Source organism: Peromyscus maniculatus, chromosome 5, assembly GCF_049852395.1.
Source record: "Peromyscus maniculatus bairdii isolate BWxNUB_F1_BW_parent chromosome 5, HU_Pman_BW_mat_3.1, whole genome shotgun sequence".
Classification (NCBI taxonomy): Eukaryota; Metazoa; Chordata; class Mammalia; order Rodentia; family Cricetidae; genus Peromyscus; species Peromyscus maniculatus.
The window spans coordinates 127957850-127973451 of NC_134856.1; the positions used below are offsets into that span (position 1 = coordinate 127957850).

General features: G+C 46.5%; 1 protein-coding gene across 8 annotated transcripts in view; it reads right to left on the minus strand.

The window, feature by feature from the left end:
- Window positions 1-15602, minus strand: part of Kif13a (kinesin family member 13A) — a 191285-nt gene that overhangs the window by 54475 nt on the left and 121208 nt on the right. For all 8 annotated transcript variants that reach the window (XM_042278418.2, XM_015991218.3, XM_015991214.3 and 5 more), the window contains 7 exons: window positions 14012-14123; window positions 13151-13363; window positions 12171-12281; window positions 10653-10787; window positions 6994-7124; window positions 3340-3426; window positions 3074-3240 (listed from right to left, as the gene is read on the minus strand). In XM_042278418.2, the coding sequence (XP_042134352.1) occupies window positions 3074-3240; window positions 3340-3426; window positions 6994-7124; window positions 10653-10787; window positions 12171-12281; window positions 13151-13363; window positions 14012-14123 (956 nt within the window). The remainder of the gene's footprint in view (window positions 1-3073; window positions 3241-3339; window positions 3427-6993; window positions 7125-10652; window positions 10788-12170; window positions 12282-13150; window positions 13364-14011; window positions 14124-15602) is intronic.

Consider the following 15602-nt stretch of genomic DNA (forward strand, 5'->3'; position numbering starts at 1 on the left):
TCATTTTTATTAAAAATGAATAAAATAAAATGGATCCTAGTTGGCAAGGTAACCTGTCCCTGATATGGCCCAGGACACAAGCCAAGGGTCACCAGGCCAAACGACAGGAGCCTGCCACCTCAATCCTTCCTACCCCTGCTTCTTCCCGCCGCACTCCAGTCCTGAGAATGGAAGCCAGGGCCTAATGCATGCAACACCTACCACTGAGCTAGTCTACCACTTCACTTTCCTCTTCTCAAGTGAACCGTTTCAGAAGTCAGTGTGTCTGGTGTCTAAGGCCAGGATACAAAAGAGTAAAGTTTTTTTTTTTCTTCAGGAGAAAGAGAAAGGAGCACATTGTTGGGGGCTTAGCAACGCCTTTTTTTTTTCCTTTGGTTTTTCGAGATAGGGTTTCTCTGTGTAGCTTTGTGCCTTTCCTGGAACTCACTTGGTAGCCCAGGCTGGCCTCGAACTCACAGAGATCCGCCTGGCTCTGCCTCCCGAGTGCTGGGATTAAAGGCGTGCGCCACCACCGCCTGGCCTTAGCACCGCCTCTTAGTTTACTCTTTTCTTGATAGGCGACATGAAATGAGACCAAACTAACCTGCTACCCCAAGCATGGTGCAGACAGGGCAGGGGGGCTGGAGGAGGGGACAGGACAGGGGTGCTAGGGGAGAGGACAGGTCCAGGGTGCTGGGGGAGAGGACAGGTCCAGGGTGCTGGAGGAGAGGACAGGACAAGGGTGCTGAGGGAGCAGACTGTACAGAGGTCCTGGGAGAGAACAGGACAGGGATGCTGGGGGAGCAGACAGGGCAGGGGTGCTGGGAGAGGGGACGGGACAGGGATGCTGGGAGAGCAGACAGGGCAGGGAGGCTGGGGGAAAGAACAGGACAGGGAGGCTGGGGGAGCAGATAGGGCAGGGATGCTGGGAGAAGGCATTAGAAAGAGCATTAGACATGACTCGCACTAGGATTGGAAGGGAAGTTCATCTTTAGGGGGAAAAAAGACATCATTGTTCATAGCTAGATTTTCTTTTACCTAAAAAAATTTTTTTCTGAGCCGGGCGGTGGTGGCGCACGCCTTTAATCCCAGCACTCGGGAGGCAGAGCCAGGCGGATCTCTGTGAGTTTGAGGCCAGCCGGGGCTACCAAGTGAGTTCCAGGAAAGGCGCAAAGCTACACAGAGAAACCCTGTCTTGAAAAACCAAAAAAAAAAATTTTTTTCTGTATATGTATGAATGTGTACATGTGTTTGAATGTTCAGACCTGTGTGGGGGTACAAATGTGTATATGCATGTGGAGGCCTGAGGCTGACCTCAAGTATCTTCCTGTATGGCTTTCTACTTCTTCATATTTAGAGCAGGGTTTCTCACTTGGACCCAGAGCCCACCAAGTCAGCTAGTCTAGTTGGACAGTTTGTTTCAGGGGTCCTGTTTCCATCTCCCACATACTGGGTGACAGGTGGGATGCCATGCTCAGCCAGTTTTTATACGGGTTCTATGGACCTGGACGCGGGTCCTCAAGCGTGCACAGCAGCGTCTCTTTTACATTTACATCCAAAGGAGCTGGGCTCAGATCAGTACGTACTCCAGAGATTCTAGGTGACCACTGAGGTAGAGGAGGCTACATCTGGAAGTGCCACTGCCCTGAACTGGGGCATTCCCTGCAGTAATGAAGGCATTAGTAACAGTAGCAGTGACACCGAGGACACGTTCCTATGTGGCTGGGTGTGTAGGGGAAAGGACACCTGCAGGGTAACAGAGCTGGAATACGGTTGGGGTGTCCTCAGTCATGATCAAGAGGCCCCCGGGTCAGGCAGAAAACCTTTGCTTCATCCCAATACCGCCTGTTAGACTCTGCCAAAGCTCGAAGCACGCCACGTCCCTCAGCGGCCCCGCTGAAAGCCAGCCAGGCCCCCACATGCCAAGGCAACGGGTAAGAACCTCTGTCCCAGTGTTGGTGGACCAGCTTCGTCTGAAACCACAGGAGGGGGAAGAGGATCTTCAAGTAGGACCACCACGGGGAGGACCACCAGGCAGACAGGCTTACAGTCGGGAAGCCACCTAGCAGGAGATGGAACTCTGAGGACACCAAGGCCACCAGCTCATCTGCACCACAGCAGGGCATGTGTGTGTGTGCCTCGGAGGGAAGCGCCACTCAGGGGAACTTGTGGAGGGAGGGGGCACTGTTCTCCACAAGTAAAAGTAACGCTGGTGAGAGTGAGCCTGACACAGAAGTGTGTGTGTGTGTGTGTGTGTGAGAGTGTGTGAGTGTGTGTGTGTGTGTGTGTGTGTGTGTGAGTGTGTGTGTGTGTGAGTGTGTGTGTGTGAGTGTGTGTGTGTGTGTGTGTGAGTGTGTGTGTGTGTGTGAGTGCGTGTGTGTGTGTGTGTGTGAGTGCGTGTGTGTGTGTGTGTGAGTGCGTGTGTGTGTGTGTGTGTGAGTGTGTGTGTGTGAGTGTGTGTGTGTGAGTGTGTGTGCGTGTGTGTGAGTGTGTGTGTGAGTGTGTGTGTGTGTGTGTGTGTGTGAGTGTGTGTGCGTGCGTGCGTGCGTGTGTGTGTGTGTGTGTGTTTGTGTGTCAAAGAGTCTGGAGAACATTTCACTTTAAGGATTATTTTTATCAAATCATTACTTTTACCTCTCTGTTAAGTAAGTCTTTTTGGAAGTGTAATTTCCAACTAAATTTATAGTAAATATTACCTTCTATATCTATTAGGTTTTATTCAAAATTTCTGGATCCATATTTTCTTGGGGACTTCTTCACTCTTCCAAAAATGACAATGTCAATGATGGGAAATTTGATTAAAAAAAAAAAAGGGTTGTCAAACCCGTTCTGTAAATACTCTGAGACCGTGGAAATGCTATCGCTTTTGGCTTGGGAACAAGAGGTGCCCAAAGGGGGCCATCTGCGTGCTCTCTGGTTCTGCCCGAGTTCTCTATGCTGTCTTGATGCTGCTCCTTGCTGATGGCCTCTGTGAGAAAATGTTGGCTGTATGTGTCTAAACTTTAGGAAGACTCTGCGTCTAGGTCCGCGTCCCTCGTGGAAGGACGTGGGTAAGAGCTGCCGCCGCTGGAGCTCGCTGGAGCTCCCATCTTACCATTGCTGTTCAGGGTTTTCATGATGACCTCCATCTGCGCAAACTCATAGTTATAGTCTGGTTCCGAGGAAGCCTCGCTCGCAGCATCCAGGTCATGCTCTGCGGGACCCGCTTCTTTTTCAAAGTCTTTCAACCAATCCCGCCGTTTCCTCTTAGGTAAATTAATTCTGTGGGGGTTGTCATCATTAGATAAAAATCAGCTTGATTTATACTTAGACAACAGAAAAAAAGGTCAATGGCAATACTAGAGAACATGAAGCTGTTACCTAAAGAAGTGGTTATTTCCCCATAAGATTCTGTCGCCATGCCATAGCTGGGTAGTGCTGCAGACCAGGGTACCATTTACACAGGACCTGAGGGACACAAAGGGAGATGCCAGGTGGAGGGAAGACAGCAGTCCCAAGACTCAAAGGGACAGGGAACTTTCTCCTAGTGGAATGCGTTTTGGGGAACATTTGAAGGAGTAACAGAAACACACTCTCGGCCATGAGCCAGGATGGGTTGCAAACTAAGAGTGATGCCCAGCTCTGTGAGCTTCTGACAGAGCTACAAAACATCACTCCAGGTGGTTTGTCGACATTTACAGACTGCAGCTGGGAGACGGCTCACTGAGCAAAGCTAGTGTGAGAACCTGAATTCAGATTCCCAGAACCATGTAAAGCTGGGGGGAGCCATCCGTCTGTAATCTTATCGTTCCTATGGAGACAAGGAAGGAGAGACAGGACCCCTGGATGCTCCCCGGCCGGCTAACCTGGTGTACATAGCACTGAACAAGAGACTCTACCTCAAACAAGGTGGAGGTGAAGATAAGGCCTGTGGTTGTGCTCTGATCTCTACTCCATAACACACACACACACACACACATACACACATGCACGCACGCACGCACGCACGCACGCACGCACGCACGCACGCGCGCGCGCAGCGCGCGCACACACACACAGGCACAGAGATTAAAGCATTGCAAAACCAAAAATACACATATTCAACAGCTCGTTAAAAATGTTTGCTGGTAAGCTCGGCAGTGGTGGTGCACGCCTTTAATCCCAGCACTTGGGAGGTAGAGCCGGTGGATCTTTGTGTGTTCAAGGCCAGCCTGGTTTACAGAGCGAGATCCAGGACAGGCACCAAAACTACACAGAGAAACCCTGTCTCAAAAAACTGAAAAAAAAAAAAATGTTTGCTGGTAAGTTAGAAACAAATATGGGTGTAGGAAGGTAGGTAGTTAAAAATAAATTCCCTAAAGGATTGTCAGGGAAATCTGATGAGAAAAGAGGATGGATATTATTTTTACCTTTAGTTACTTTCTTATACAATCTCTCATTAGTGAAGTCCTGGGCTTGATAGAACTCTGAAGCCTGAAGTTTTGAAATTCATACATGAAAACATATATCCTTCAGTGTCATGGTCTAACCCTGGCTACTAAGGTTTTGCTATTACAGCAAATAGCAAAAACAAACAAACATGATGATAATGGACGGCACCTCTGAACTGCAAGTGAGCCACCCCAATTAAATGTTTTCCTTTATAACAGTTGCCGTGGTCATGGTGTCTCTTCACAGCAATAGAAACCCTAAGACAGAAATTGGTACCAGGGACTGGGGTATTGCTATGATAGGCCTGACCATGCTTTTGTTTGGAGGAATACGGACTTGGGGAGTTTGGGTTAGGAAAGCAGTGGAATGCTTTAAGCACCGCTTAATGGGCCATACCAGTAGGAGCATGGAAGACAGTGGTGCTGAGAGTGATTTGAACTGTGGGGGACTGGCTCAAGCGTTTCAGAGGAGAATTTGAGTATGTTGCCTAGCAACCCTTCTTGTGATATTTTGGTGAAGAACGTGGCTGTTTTTGCCCTTTTGCCCAAAGAGTCTGCCTGAGGCTAAAGTGAAGAGTTTGGGGTTGATTCTATTGGCAGAGGAAATCTCAAAACAGCCTAGTATTGACTCTGTTATGTGGTTATTTCTTGTCACTCTTATACACATTTATAATGAAAAGAAGCAAGCTAAGCAGGGTAAACTAAAAAATGTAAAATTTGAGGAGTAAAGGAGCACCAGGAAGTGGAATAGAGCTAAGTCCTGTGTTCAAGGAGACAAACAGATTAAGAAATGGAATAAAGGGAGTGGAGACCTCAGGGCAAGATCCCACCCAGCTAAGTTTCCAACTTGTGAAAAAGGAATTAAGGAAAAGCTTAGAGCGGGGTGTGCACACCTTTAATCCCAGCACTATGGAGACTGAGACAGGCTGTAGGATCTCTGAGTCTGAGGCCAGCTTGGTCTACAGAGCAAGTTCAAAGACAGTCAAGCTTAGGCAGTGAAGGAAACCATCAAGAACAGAAAATTGGTGAAGATGTAATTGAAGGAGGGGGACATGTTCCAGCCCCAGGAAGCAGCAGAACTTGGCAGTTTTGGCCATGTAGTTTGGGCTTTAGAGTTAAGGAGAGAAGAAAGGGGATATGAAATTTACCTCTGTGACAAAGGAAAGCCACTGAGGCCAGGCATGTGTCAGGGTTATCCCTGAATGGAGGTCCAGGGAGGCCATTGCCTAAAGCTGTGAAGGCAAAGCCTGGATTGCCTTGGAGACCCCAAGATGTTGGTGATGCCAGAGCTGTGGGATACCTGCTCAGGAGAGATGCTAACAGGGAGTGGAACCAGCCCAAGAAAGAGAAGTATGTTGCAGTCAACACAGCTGAAAGGAGCTGGAGATCTGAAGAGCATTTTGACATCAGACATAGAGATGCAGAGTTTGGAGTTGACCCAGCTGGTTTTCTGTCTTGCTTTGGTCCAGTATTTCCTCATTACACTCCCTTCCCTATGTTTTGGAATGGTAATGTATATCCTGTGCCATTATATGTTGGAAGTATGTGATCTGTTTTTTGATTTTGATTTTATAGGGGATTACAGTTAAAAGATTGCATGAATCTCAGAAGAGACTTTGGACTTTGAAATAAGTTTGAGATTGTGATAGACTATGGGGACTTTTGAGGTTGGACTGAATGCATTTTTTGCCTTATGATATGACTATAAGCCTTTGGGGGCCAGGAAGTGGAATGTGGTGGTCTGAAAGAAAATGGCCCCCAAAGAGAGTGCACTATTAGGAGGTGTGGTCTGTTGGAGGAAGTGTGTCACTGTGGGGGCGGGCTGTGAGGTCTCTTTTACTCAAGCTTCCCTCGGTGTGACATTCAGTTGACTTCCTGTTGCCTGCAAGATGTAGCACTCTCAGCTCGACCAAAATATCTGCCTGCATGCTGCCATGCTCCCCGTCATGACCATAATGGACCGAACCTCTGAAACTGTAAGCAAGCCACCCCAATTAAACATTTTCTTTATAAGAAAATAATAATGTTGCTGTGGTCCTGGGGTCTCTTCACAGCAACAGGAAACTCTAACCGAGACAAAGCTATTACTCCTCAAAGTTATTATACGGCTATGATTTGAACATGCAATGACCCCACAGGCTCCTGTTCTAAAACAGGTGGTCCCCAGTGGTGGTGCTGTATCCAAAAGTTGTGGAATTTGGGAGGCGGAGCCTCACTGGAGGAAGTAGGTCACTGGGGGTGGATCTTAGGAGATAGAGCTACCCTGTGTCTGGATAGGTGTGTTTGTCTCTGCTTCCTGATGTCAGATGTGATGGTGCCAGCTGCTTCACACTCTCACTGTGACTCTCAAGAGCCATGCCTGCCACCATGACGTCCTAGCCACATGGACTGTACCCTTTCACACTGTGAGCCAAAGTAAACCCCTCCGCCCAAGTATTTTTGGTTAAGGTATTGAGAACGGTAATTAACACACCCTCTGTAATCAGAAAGCAAACCCTCTAGGATACCCAGCGTATCCTTAACTTTAATGTAACTAAAGCGAGCCAAGGGAAAGGGCCAACATCCTTCTGAAAACACGGGAGAGGCCTCCATGGATGTCTCCTACCTCGCGTTGTCTTTTGGCGTGAGAGTGATGTCTCCATCTGTGGCAATGTCGATCTCACAGTGCTCGGGCTGAATCCCTATTCCAAAGAGCTGGATGTCCTGAGAGGTATCTGCACCCACCCGGGTGTGATCCTAAAACACAGAATTGAAGAAAGGAAACCAAGTTCATAAGTAACTCAACCAGAAATGGTCACAAGCAACCAGAATAAATCAGCAGTGCACACAGGACCCTATGAAATGAATCCCACAGGAGATCTGAAGCATCAGAAGGCAAACGTTGGCCAGCATGATGGCTCAGTGGACAAAGGCATTCATCACCAAGCCTGATGACCTGAGTTCAATCTCCAAGACATACACGGTGGAAGGAGAATAGTCTTCTGACCTCCATTCACATGCTGTGTTCATGCCCTCTACATAGATAGGTAGGTAGGTAGGTAGGTAGGTAGGTAGGTAGATAGGTAGGTAGGTAGGTAGGTAGGAAGGAAGGAAGGAAGGAAGGTAGGTAAGTAGGTAGGCAGGAAAGTAGGTAGATGGATGAATGGATGGATGGATGGATGGATGGATGGATGGATGGATGGATGGATGGATGGATACAGTGATAATTTTCTTAAGCCAAAGTTTACCTTGAAAAATTTAAAAAATGTTTCAATTCAGGTGGTGGTTGGCACACACCTTTAATCCCAGCACTTGGGAGGCAGAGGCAGGTTGATCTTTTAGTTAAAGGCTGGCCTGGTCTACAGAGTGAGTTCCAGAACAGCCATAGCTACACAGAGAAACCCTGTCTCAAAAAAACCAAAGAAAGAAAAAGAAAAAGAAATGTTTAAACTCTACCAAAACCTACTCCGTATCAACAATGATTAGGTATTATTTTAAAACGTAAGAAAATTGGACTTAGCAGTAGCAGACATTGAGTTCTAATTCTGGATTGAATATTTACTGTTTACATGGGTACCGGCATGCCATTTCACCCTGAGCCTTAGTTTCTCTTCCTCTCCTCCTTTCTCACTCCTCTCTCTCCCTTTCTCTCTTTCTCTTTATAAAACTAAGACAATATTATTTATTCAACCTACTTGACTGGATTCTTTTTAAGAGGGTTACATTTCAGAACTACTAACAAGCAGTCTCATGGAAAGCTTTATCTTAGCATCTCTCCCTCCCACCTCAGGGTTGGGGACACGGCTCAGTTCAACATAGCCCAGCCCGTAACTACCTATACGAAAAGCCAGACATGGTGGTTTTGTCTGCAGTCCCAATGTTGAGAAGGCAGAGATGGGATTCCCTGGGGCTTTGTAGCCAGTCCATAGAGCTGATCAGCAGGCTTCAGGTTCAGTGAAAGACCCCATTCCAAAAACTAAGGTGGAAAGTGATTGGTGAAGATGTGACATCAATCTTGGACCTCTATGTATATGTGCATGTACGTGTGTATACAAACACAACAGGTGCGTGCACGCGCGCACACACACACACACACACACACACACACACACACACACACATTTCTAACATCAACATTCCATAGAGTGGTTCCATAGAGTGGTGAAGGCTGTGGTTATATGATGTACAGACTCATGTAGTTTTAAGTATCTTGAATCTTAGAAACTCTTTGGAGACTCAATTACTGCACATCCCTGCTCATTCACAGAGCAGCTTTCTACATTGCTCTACAAAGTATTTAATCACTACGGCATTACTTCTGTCTGCAATGGGGGAAATGTAACACTTGGTCTTTCAAATTAAGATGGCTGTGGTTAGGGACTCAGCTCTGTAGCATAGTGCTTGCCTACCACACACAGGACCCCGAGTTTACAGGCCCCCAGCTCAGAAACAATTCCCTCTCCCTAAATAACAGATCCTAAGTTGGCTCATGGAGTCTCAGTAGATCAAGGGCTAGCTGTACCATGTTTTTACCTCTGCAAAAGGAAGGAAAAAGATCTTAGGAGACTAAGGCTCCCTGCTTCAATTCTAGTTTATTCTCCATTGCATATTATATACCCCCAGGGATCCAAATCCTTAACGAGGTGCTTATTTAGCCTTCCAAAGAGGGTAACTCCTGCACACTGGCAGGTTTGCCTGCTACAATGTACAGTATATGTAAGCTGCCTTAAAGTACCCAGGTCCAGGGCTGGAGAGATGGCTCAGCAGTAAAAGCACTTGCCATTCTTGAAGATGTGGGTTGGGTTCCCAGAACCCATATGGTGGCTTACAACTGCCTGTAACTCCAGTTCCAGGGAATCTGATATCCTCTTCTGGCCTCTATGGGCACTGCATGCATGTTATACACATGCAGATAAGCAGGCACACACATAAATAAAAACAAATCAAACAAATGTAAAAAGACTCCAGGTACCCAATCCTTGACCATTATTTCAATATTCAACTACTATACCAGAGGGCTGGAGAGATGGCTCAGCTGCTAAGAGCACTGGCTGCTCTTCCAGAGGTTCTAAATTCAATTCCCAACAACCACATGGTAGCTCACAACCATCTATAATGGGATCCAATGCCCTCTTTTGGCACATAAATAAACTACCATAACATACAAACTCTCTCTGTGTATGATCTAATTAAACATAGTTTGATGGTCAATTGTCAGTTGGGGCATCCTCTACCAATGAAATCAAGTGTCCTATTTCAAATATCCGCCCCCCTCTCTCCCCCTTTGAGATAGGGTCCCACATAGCCTAGGGTGGCCTTGAACTTGCTAAGTAGTAGAGTATCATCCTGAACCCCCAATCCTTCTGCCTACACTTCCCAAATATTGAGATTATAGGTATGGGCTACCACACCTGGCTCTGATGTCCCATTTCTTGCTTAATAAAATTGCCCAGTAGTTAGTTCTACCTATGTAGCCAAAGAACCCTTGACATCTGGCATTTCAGGAGACCCACGAGGTCAGAAGTACTTAGGAAAAACACCAAACGTTACTTCTCCCTGCTTTCTCATTTTATCATGCATGAATGGCAGGGCCTTTGCAGGTGCCTGGTCAGTGGCGAGGAGCTCTGAGAGCTGACAGCTGTGTGTTCGTGTTCCAGCACCCCAGTCTTAATGCCCTACATACAGATGGCTGCAACCTAGGCACACAAAAGTGCACTGGAGTTCTTGATACTCTTAAAGAATGTACACGGGATCTAACGCCAGGAAGTTTGGAAACCCACTGCAGAGATGTGCCCAGCATGGTCAGTGCACACTGAGGTCACAGTGCCAATGCTACAAGCCCATATGTGAAGAAGCATAGCACAAAGGTCCTTTCCTGATAATGGAGTCAGAACTGAGACAGACTTGGAAGAGCTTTGCTCTTGAATCCAGCCTAGAGTCTCTCTAGGCTTGTGTGGGATTTGAGACCTCCTTAGAGTTACAATGAAGAATCTCCATGGCCTTTTGGATCCCTGACACCTCGGAACTCTGCCACCTTACACTTGGGGTACAACAGGTGTACCCCAAGCTGTCCATTTATGTCTCTCTGCAGCCTGTACTCAAGGGCATCAGGCAAAACAAAAGTTGTTTCTTGTCATCAGGGTGAGGGACTGCACCATCCATGGTCTTACTTCTACCCAGGGAAAAGCTGGATACAGAAAGAAAACTCATGAAACCAGGCATCCAGGTTCTGTGGGGAGGCTGCAGGATCACAGTGGTCTGCTGCTCAGACACACACCTTCTCACCTTTAAATAGTAAACCAGAAGCTCGTTGAGGGCGGGGTCTGCGTTCAGGTTGACGAGGTAGCACTTGTCATCCCCCACCTTGATCCCGGAGGTCTCCAGGGAGATCCCCATGCTCTCCAGCTGCCGCTGTCTCTCCTGGTCACAGAAACAGACAAAAGCAGAGACCATTTGTTGTTCTATTCACAAGATGTATCCATGGAAAGAATAAGTCACTGTTCCTGGGGACAATGCCAAGGGATGACACATTCTACTCAGCTTAACTAAGTTCGCTAAGTGCCCATAGTGTAGGACACGACAATGTCACAGGGCACCAAGGGTGAATCACACACAGTATCAATTCTCAAACTAAAAATCTGGAGAAGAGGACAAGCCCACATAACTAGAATGCAAAAGAATAGCAGTGCGCCGTGGAGGGCTATGAAGTGCTGCGTGGTTTCCGAGGAGAGGCATCATGATGGAAAAGTTTAGAGAACAGGATGGGCTCAGAATATGTGTGAGATAATTCTTGGAGCATTAGATGAAGTTCCATAGCAAGAAGCAAGATCAGTTGTTTGAGCAGTGGTCACAGGAAAGCACAGTCAGATTCTGGGCACAGAGGATGGTTTCAGGAGACAAGAACTCCAAGCAAATGGGGAAAGCCATAGGAGATGGAGTTGGAAGAACAGGTAGAGACCGTGTAATGACGGGCCTTGAGTCCACCTGTCCACGTAAGACTTATGCAATAGTCTGGAATGTGGTGGGTACTGATCTGTGGCTGGGAACATAACAGCTAATAAAACAAAAGTCCTCCTCTCATGAAAGCTTATCTTCTTGTGAGAGTAGACAAGTGGTAGCTTGTGACAGTGTCAACAGAAGTCAAATGCTCATGAAATGCACTGTGGAGGGATCCCGAACACACACCCCTGCTGTATTACCCCCGTCGCATAGTCCATTTCACTAATCGCTCATACAGAATCTTCTAATAAGGAATCAAATGGTAGAAAACTATTGTCTTGTATGTCTTAAAACTTCCTGGTGCTAGAGAGATGGCTCAGAGGTTAAGAGCACTGGCTGCTCTTCCAGAGGTCCTGAGTTCAACTCTCAGCAACCACATGGTGGCTTACAATCATCTATAATGAAATATGGTGCCCTCTTCTGGCATTCACCAAACATGCAGGCAGAACACTGTGTACATAATAAAAATAATAAAAGAAAAAAAAACTTCCTGACAATCAGAGTTTTCAATACCATACTTTGCCAAGTGATCTGAAAAAAACCCCACCGAATCCCAGTGTGGACCTTTGTTCCTATGAGAAACAGAAAGTGGGAAAGACACCCCCCCCCACCAAGCCTTGGTTATTCAATGGAGTATTCCAGCAGCATGGGACCATATGCAGACTGGAGAGAGACTCAAAGCTTGCTTTCCAATGAGCTCAGCAGAGAGAACGAGGCCTGGGAGGGTTCTGGACGAGGCAGGTGTCCGTCTAGGACACCTGGTGGAAGGAGACCTTGATGTCTTAGGATAACTCATCAGCCCACCTGTGCGATCTCTTCCGTCTTCCTCAGCTTCTCTTCCCATGTCACTGTTAGCTCCTTTATCAGCTTTTCAGACTCTTCAAGCTTCTCCTTCAGCTCAGGGGCCTTCATGGCCTTTAAAAATGAAATCAGAGACATCAGCTTTCACAATCTTTCTAGCATTATGTACAGTACATACATACATATATAATGGTATTCTTGTTTAGGGCATTGGAGTTTGAACACAAGACCCTGCACATTTGGTATGCATTTGTAGGCATGTGCTATATAGTTATGGGCGACATCTCAGCATCCTTATGTTCTTCCTCGGCAAGTATTAATAGTCTTTCCGAAGCAATTAAGTCATGCACTGTCAGCGTGGGCCTTGGAATTCCACTAATCAAAGTAAATGGAAGAGGACATGGTTGTTCCTCTTTAAAGAAAAAGCAATAATAGCTAATGGGTGTTTGATTTAAAGACTGAAAAAAAATGCTAAAGTTTATCTCTGAAATATCAAAGTAGGAAAAAGATTAAGCAGATTTGTTTGTCAGCAAGACAGAAATCAATAATGTCATCCCTAAATATCCTGTAGCTACAGTAATCAATTAGGAACCCGTCCATCAACAAGACCCGATCTCCAAGAACGAGGAAAGGATACCCAGCATCTACAAAAGCCCCATGGAAACTGTCTACAGTGTTCATTAAAAACACACACACTGTTCTTAGGATGTCCCATTGGAAGTTCAAGGGCCAAGTGACAGACCGAAGCAAACAATTAGGTAGTGACAGGAATGACCTCACTTCCCTCCTTGTCAGCCAACTGCTAGGGCATGAGTCCGTATTAGTCACGTTCTTCACAATGCTCCTTACCCCGGAGCAGACGCCAGCACACACTGAAAGGCTGAGTCACACATATAACCTAGGGCTGTAAGCCGGTGTGTCCTCACCCGTCAGACACCCAAGTCAAGGGACTTCAGGAACAGGGCACGGCAGACTGATGTTACCTCAGCCTGCGAGAGCTGCTCTTTCAGCTTCTCCACCTCCTCTCGCAGCTCTCGGATGACTTTGGCATTGGGGTCCTCATTCACTACAGCGTGGTTCACGATCCTCTTGGCTCGATCTGCATATCTCAGTGTGGACAGTGTCTCCTCGTAGTTGTCTGCGGCTGGGCTGATGGTGGCGATCATAGAGGTCTGGCTGTTCCCTCCTAAATTGTCCTGTAAAGAATTTCAGATGGCACCTTGTTGAAGACCACTTCATGACAGACGTGACAAAAGAGGAAATATCCACATGTGACTTGGTTGTTCGTGGAAAAAAGAATGCAAGGTGAAGATGTGTTAATACATTGCACGTAATTCTATAAAAAGAGAAACGTGGTCTGTCTATATTTGTATCAATAAATAGTATCTGACAAAGGACATTGTGACAGAATAAAAATATTAAGTAGAGTTAATTTGTATATGTATGATGTTGTGTGGCACATGAGTGTACAAGTGCGTGTGCGTGGGCAGGTACACGAAGAGGAAAGAGGAAGATGTCAGCTGTCTTTCTCTGTCACTCTTACTTGTCTCTCACTGAACTGGAAGCCAGCTGTTTAAGCTAGGCTGGTTGGTCAACAAGCTCCACCCATCTCCACACTCAACTTTTCACATGGGTGCTGGGGATCTGAACTCAGGTACTCATGTGTACTCAAGCAAACGATCTTACCTGCTTAGCCATCCCCATACTCCCTACAAAACTGTGTTCTTTGTGCACCAGGAAGAATTAGGACGGCAGCAATGTGTGTGCTTCGGTAGCTTGCACACTTCTTTCACATCAGGAACAGCAAGGTTTCGATAAAAACGAATCCCAGGTCCACAAATTACCTTAAGAAGCCAGGTGAGGACCGAATCTCGGTAAGGCACAAATTTGTTTTTGCCTTTTCCAGCAGCCTGGTCAGCGAGTGACGATATAACCAACCCCAGCGTTGTAAGCGATCTGCCACAAGAGGAATGAAATTAAGCTTTGCGGGATGTTTGTTTTCATAAAATAACCATCTTTCTAGAAAATGAGAATAAAATATGCAAACAGTCGACAGTCCATTATGTCTCCAATAATTTTCCCTGAAGCCAAGAACAATGAAAAAAAGTAACCCATTAACCTAAAATAATGAATTAGAATTTTTATAAGACAATATTATGCTTAATTGCAGAATTTATAAAATGTACATGCATTTATAAAACATGCAATTATAAAATCATACTAGAAAGTACTAATTCACTCCAAATATTGAAGTCTGGGTTACTTAATCTTCAGGTCAAATTTAGACCATTCTGGCCTCTGCTTTTGCACCTTGCAGGACCCTCCCCCACCCCTCCCCGTAACTTAAGTGTTTAAAGCTGGTGACAGGATTCAGTGTAGGCTTTACATAGTTTCACAAAGGCGGAGACTTGTGTAAGCAGAGCACAGCGCCAGGCTTCGCTTTCAGACTTGGCCACTCAGAGGCACATGCATAATACTCAAGGACTCTTAAGACAATGGCAGAAGCCTCTCAGAACTACTACTAAACCAGACAACCATCTCTCAGGGTCTCTCTCTCTCTTTGTCTGTCTCTGTCTGTCTGTCTGTCTGTCTGTCTGTCTGTCTGTCTGTCTGTCTGTCTCTCTCTCTCTCTCTCTCTCTCTCTCTCTCTCTCTCTCACACACACACACACACACACACACACACACACACACACACACACACGACTCCTTGCAGTTGACAATACCCAAGGATATCCACAGTCAGCTGTCTAGGCTCATCATTAGCACTCCTGAGACCTCAACCATCACCATCTTTGGGAACTTGTCAGAAATGCAGACTCTCAGGGCCCACCACAAGCTGCCGGAGGGTGGACTCCAGCAGGACTTAACCACTGCATTTGATGAGCTTTCCTGGTGATCTGATACAAGCTGCTTTCTGAGAAACGCGGGCAATGCTTTGGTGTTTAACTCATGTGCTGGTTTGAACGAGCACTGTCTCAAGCTGGCAGCCAAAGGCAGCGCTGGGGACGGGGTAAGGGGCAACAGTTGCTCCTCAATGTCAGAGGTTGAACACTTATTCTAGAGCTCTTTTGAATTCTACCTGTCTCCTAGTCTTTGCTCAGGAAACACCTAATCTTTAGATCTCTTTACCAGCTCTTGAGCAGGATGGGGAAGTGGGAGGGGCTGGCTGCAGAGGAAGGAGGAACCTTAGGTTGGGACAGCATGTATAAACAGCCCTGGCTTTGTTTCCATTGAGTTTTTGGTGGCACTAGGGGATGAATGAGGGCCTCATGAGCTGTTTGTTCTTCTTGAGTTCCACCCACAGTCTCCCCTCAAACCTTGCTACTTACAGGAGGAAAAATTAAAAACCCACCTAATGTATAATAATGGAGAGGCTGGGGTCCAAAAGGAAACAAATAGGGGCTCCAGAGACCACGTGATGGTTAAGCACTTG